Source organism: Haemorhous mexicanus, chromosome 12 (genome assembly GCF_027477595.1).
Source record: "Haemorhous mexicanus isolate bHaeMex1 chromosome 12, bHaeMex1.pri, whole genome shotgun sequence".
Classification (NCBI taxonomy): domain Eukaryota; kingdom Metazoa; phylum Chordata; class Aves; order Passeriformes; family Fringillidae; genus Haemorhous; species Haemorhous mexicanus.
The window spans coordinates 8,392,560-8,398,559 of NC_082352.1; the positions used below are offsets into that span (position 1 = coordinate 8,392,560).

Here is a 6,000-nt window from a genome sequence, read left to right on the forward strand (position 1 = left end):
GCACAGGCACAAAACTCCTATGATCTAAGCAGCCCAACATCTCAAGCAGGTTTTGCAAGCTTTGATGGAGTTTATGGTACAAAAACTATGCTGCTAGCAAAACCTAAGCTTAACTGGCTTAAAACTGCCATGAGCTGTGACACCTGCCTCACAGACATAGCTGCAGGCTGTGGTTCAGCTTTCAGCCACAGTCCTGAGTAAACTCCTGCTACTCAGCTCCACTGTCTCATCCTCCCAAAGCTGACACGATCTGCTGACAGACAATTATAACCACATTAGGGATCCACAGTGGATGAAAAATAGTCCAGGAAAGAGGGGGGAAAAAAAGGGGCAAAAAGGTCAACAATAAAGTTTGTTTTTAAGCTGGATCCCAGCCCAGTTCACTAAGCGCTGTCACAAATGTGCCACCCTAAAACTGCTAAAGAATTGAAAGAAGTACACACAAAAATATTAACCAGTTGTTCAAATTTAAGTCAGTTGGACAACTTACAGGACCAATGATGAAAATTCTGAGCAAGGGTCTGAGGCTGTTGCTCCTGTGCTGCAGCCTATGTTAACAGACAAGAGGAACTACAAAAGCAGCACCTGCACAGTGCAGCAGTGTCCCAATGCAACCAAACATAAAGCCTTAGCATACCTGCTGCTCTGAGGGCAAAAGAGGTAAGCTCTGAGCCAGCAGATCCACCTGCAACACTGCAGGCTCAGACTAAAACAAAGTATTATTTCACAACCTCAAAGGATGAAAGAAGTACTTGAGACAAGGAGCATCCAAACAGGCCTGAGAAGACAGGTTACAAGCTGAACCTATGGAATGGAGATCTGCAAAGATACTGAAGACCATTCCCAAATGGTACCCTGGTCACTGCATCTACTCACAGCCTCTGCAGACAGCTGTAAGAGCAGCACAATTCAGTAAGACTGCAATTTTTGTCATTTACACATATAATCTCATCTACACGTTTTAGTTACCAATGAGGTTGAACACAGGCTTGCCCTCTCCAGAATAAAGGCAATGATCTTTAAACTCTTTTGTCAAGTCTCCTCCAATTACCATTAAAAAACCTACTGAAGATCTGTTAATTTATTTCATAGCTCTTGGTTCTATACAAACTTGTGGGTATTTAACTCATACTAATAAGAACATGGACAAATATTGACTAAAAAAGTTAAAGTGATGATCAATTAACATTGGAGGAACAATACAGATTCCATAAAAAGCTTCCAGATCATGACTGAATTAGCCCTTTTACTTGAATGCAGCACCTGAAAAAACATTACTGGAACCAGTGGACAGGGTGGAGTGTATGTCATCACAATTTCCAAAAAGGTAATTATCCAGGTACCTCTTAAAAAGGAATAGGGCAAATAAAGCTTCACACATGTTCTTTTTAAAAGGAGCACATCAAACCAAGCTTTAAACACTCTGCTCCAATTTCTCAAACAGTTATTGTGCAAAATCAAGTCCTGCTGCACTGGTGGCTCATACCCAGGTGTTCTGTGGATTCTGTGAACTTGGACATAGCTTGGGAAAAGTGCAAACCATGGGAGACACTGCACTGGAAAGCACATCTGAGTCTCATCTGTGAGTCCGCAGGCAAGCACTTCCTGATTTCCAGTGGTTCCCACAGCAGCATCAAGTGAACAAGACCCTACTCTGCTTCACTGCTCCTCTTCAGACTGCAGGAACAGCTCTAAAACTGCCAAGTTGCTGATTTCATAGCACAGATATTACTTGGAAAAGACAAACAGAAGCAGTCAGCCCCAGAGGTAAATCATGTAGAAGAGGAAACAATTTAAAAGAGTGTAAGCTTAGGATTCTGTGATTTGTTTCTCTATAACCCACCTACAAGTTTTTTAACTGTCAAAAAACTTTAAGTACCCGGGATATTGCAAATCATTTGGAAATTAAAGATTACACAGCTCTACCATTTAAATTCATAAAAATTAAGAATATGTCATAATGCACAATGGCCAACGAGTTACAGTAAGAGCTGTACTCGATCTACTTGTGCTTTGCTGTCATGGTGAATGACAGGAGAGTCACTTCCTTGTCCTAATTTTTCTAACAGGAAAATAAAAAAGTGTGTTTGTCAGTGCAATACAAAAAAAAGATCCTATTGCCATCTAATACTGGAATCCTTTAGATTCTCCATGCCTGTGTCTGCACTCTACAAATGTCTCTTGGGTCTAATTGGCTCTGTAATGTCTCCCATTACACGTATTGTCATTGCATTGCTCAGGAACTAGAGAACCTATCATCCCACTGTAAATTCACTGTCTACACAAGTCTTTCCAAATCATACACATCTGACTTGTCAACTTCCCATCAGTTAGTAATCCCAACCCACTTGACTGCAGGAATAAATGTATATCAAATATTATGTTTAAACGCAGGGCCTATAGCATGAGAAACCTCCTATTTAAATATTCATTTTATAATTCCTCTACTAACTTGCAATAGATTTACTGCAGTATTTTCAGCTAACATATATTGCTTTTACAAGTAATCCATGACACATACATTATACTCTTCTTACAGAAATATTCAAAACTTTACGCAGGCACTGTGCTTCCAATGATGGTCTTTATCATGAAAATTACTAGATATTCTTCTATAATTTATCCCCAAGATACACATTCTAAGTCATGTTTTTATACAAAGTGCCTTTAGTAGGAGCACTGAAAATTGCTTTTAACAGTTTGGTCTTACTATCATCACAAATTAACAAGATGAAATCTGTCCAACAGGCAAGCAGTCCTAAACAAGAATTAAAATTACTTTTCACCAGGGGTCCTAAACCTAGAAGTTGCAGCCTCCATCTGATTAAAGACAGAAAGTCATGGGCATCCTTTTCTTTCAGTATTTTTAAGCAGGAAGGAAGCTTCAGTTCCCAAGTTCTCCAGGGCAGCTCTTTAGCATTTAAAAGCTCAAACCCATAGCTGAACCAGGGCTGTACAATGGCCTGGGTGTTAAAACAACCAACCACAAATCAAATATTATCTTTAATGCTGCAGATAGGTACTGCTGCATTCCATGATTTCACTAAAGGTTGCCCTCAGATTAATGGGAATAAATAGGTTTCCTTGTACTTAATCAAGCATCACTGGGACAGCACAACATCCCAGTAATTAAAAGAAATGTATTTGCCTTCCAGTATATAGAGATATTGTTCTGGCTAAGTAACTTCACTATTTTCTATGATCCTCACACTGCAATTACTAGTTTACTGAAGTACTGGGTAACTAATTCTCCTTCATCTTTGTGCTGAGACAAAACAGGAGCCTTCAACTTCAGTGATTCTGTGGGAAAAATACAGATCTCTAAGAAGAGGCAGCTGAAATGAAAAGACCTCCTCCATCTTAAAATACGATATTTTTGTAACTGAAAATACCGTTGTAATCCAATTATATATATTCATTGCATGGAGGGAAAGTCTACTATATCTTCATCACGACACTCCATTGTAACCAAGATATGTAGTTCTTTAGTATAATTTCATCTTGAGGCTGAAGTGCTCCATTTTTTTCAGCCAATTTGCAGAAATTATGTAAAGTTTCCGTATGATAAAATATAACTTTGGTACATCAGCCTAACAGAGGCTTAATTAATGGTCTCCTGGGCCTCTTTTCCACTGGAGCAGATCTGTTTAAGAAGAGTCTTAAACTTGCTTACAGAGGGGTCTTACCATGAACTGGGAATAATTCTCTGTGCCTATGGCAGATGTGTGCTTACACATTAGGCCTGACACTAATGTACCAGGGAAATTATTCTTCACCAGATTCCACCACCCTGAAAATTAACTGAAGGAGCCCAAGCAGGCGAGTTCCTGTCCCCAGTTATTGGCATGATGGGCTCCAATCCGTGCAGGGCAGATGATGCAGAGGATTCCAGAAGACCCTCTCACTGTCCATCCACATTAATGGTCAGTTGGCTACACAGGTCTTTTAGTAATGATCTAATGGGTATTCAAAAGTAGACACATTTGTGCACACAATATTCCAGACAAGGCACATTTTTATATCCCACAGGTGTTACTCACTTTTTCTCAACTAAACCAGCATGTGACAAAATACAGGCTAAAGATAAAATCTTCCATTATAACTGAGGAACTCTAACCATCTTACCATCTGCTTAAAATTTCTTTAATCACATGAACAGAAAAAGTGAAAGGTCTGTAGACTGTATTTGTGTCAACAACACCCTGCACATGACCAGAAGTTATTTCCAGCCACTCCTGCACCCACACAGAGCTCACTACGAGGCTGGAATCTGCAAGCCCCAAATTGCACTCCTTAGGTTTTCAGGACCCACTTGAGTTAGATCATGAGCGTAATCAACACAAAAAAGTATTCTGAGTTTGGTGCTATGGTCTCAGGTGGAACCAGCCACTGAACTCTTGGGAATAATTTCTGCAGAAAAATCTGATTCTTTGAAACCCATTTCAAATATAACCAATGATTCCCAAGGCAAGTCATGTACAACTAAGTTTTGACACACGGTCTCCTCAAGCTGGCCCAGGAGCACGCTGGCCCTCGGCATGACGCAGGCCACAGACACGGCTGGGAGGTTTTGGAGGCGTGACTGTCCCGAAGGCCGGAAAAATCACGGAGAGGCGTGTAGAGGATAAAAACACGCGTCCATGGGCGCGCTGCTAACCACGGCAGCGGGGCACGGGGTGCGGGCAGGGCCTTCCCTCCTGCCGCCTCCCCACCTCGCTCCTTGCGGTGTCCCGGGGAGCTGTGCCTTGGGGGACTGAATCCCGGGGGGCTGTGTCCCGGGGTGCTGTGTCTCGGAGGGCTGTGTCCCAGGGACTGTGTCCCCGGCCCGAGGGTCTCCGGGGGTCCCCGGGTGCCCCGGCCCGCCTCGCCCGCCGCCCGTGACGTCACGCGGCCACGTGCCCTCCCCGCCCCGGGCCCCCCAGCCCGGCCCTGGCCCCCCGCGCCCCCCGGCCCGGCCCCGGTGCCCCCTTTACCTTCTCGTGCTCCCGGCGGAGCCGCCCCACCAGCGCGGGGCTCAGCGGCGAGGCGCCGCCGCCGGGGGCCTCCATGAGGGCCGGGCCGCGCCGGCGGTCTCCGGGGCAGCGGGGAAAGGGAGGGGAGGGAAAGCGGCCGGTCTGGGCCGATCTCCTCAGCAGGGAGAATGAGTCCTATAGAAATGTTTGTGCAGGGCGAAGCGCCGGCTCCAGAGCCGCATCCACGCGGGGGCCGCCGCCGCCTGGGCCCGGGGCGCCGCCGCTGCCGGGGGAAGAAGCATCTCAGTGTCGCATTCTGGGCCGCGCCGCCGCCGCCTGGGCCCGGCTCCCGCTGCGCCGGGGGAGAGCCGGCCGTGGGTGCCGGCGCTGGGTCCGGCCGCGCCGCCGCCCGCCCGCCTGCTGCACTCTGGGTACGCGCCCGCGGCCCGCGGGAGGCACCCGGCTGCGAGCCGCGAGAGGCGGGCGCTCCACACCCCCTGCCCGGCCCGGCCCGGCCCCCGCGCCGGGGTCCGGCACCCCCGGGGCTGCCTGGCAGCTCGGGCCGCCCCGGTGCTCCGGAGCGCAGGCCCCGGGCGCCAAGGCCTCAGCGTCAGAAAGCGGAGCAGCGGCTCTGAGGCGCTCAGATGGGCCTGCACTAATCCCGGATCCACGCAGAGACAGAGCCGTGTGTCCTTTGTAACTGCGAGGTGCTGTCACAGGCAGTGCCCTCGGGATGCCGGCTCTGGAGAGTGTGTGTGCACTGGCAGGGCGGCTGGCGCTGAACAATCACAAAATCATAGAAAGGACCTTAAAGATAGAATAGAATCATCACAAAGAGAAGAGATCTTCAAGATCATCAACTCCAATTTTCTGCTTAGCACTACCCCTGTAACTCGTAAACCACATTGCCCAGCATTTGTGCCCGACACCTCTTAAACACTCCTGGGATGGTCACTCCAGCACATCCCTGGGCAGCCCATGCCTGACACCTGAATGTTCCAATGCCTGACACCCAAACAGTAAAAAAACTTTTTTATTCTCTAATCCA

General features: G+C 47.1%; 1 protein-coding gene across 1 annotated transcript in view; it reads right to left on the reverse strand.

Moving 5' to 3' along the window:
• Positions 1 to 5,239, reverse strand: part of URI1 (URI1 prefoldin like chaperone) — a 40,857-nt gene extending 35,618 nt beyond the window's left edge. The window contains exon 1 of the mRNA XM_059857006.1: positions 4,974 to 5,239. Coding sequence (XP_059712989.1) covers positions 4,974 to 5,048 — 75 coding nt within the window. The 5' untranslated portion in view covers positions 5,049 to 5,239. The remainder of the gene's footprint in view (positions 1 to 4,973) is intronic.
• Between the last annotated feature and the right edge of the window lie 761 nt (positions 5,240 to 6,000).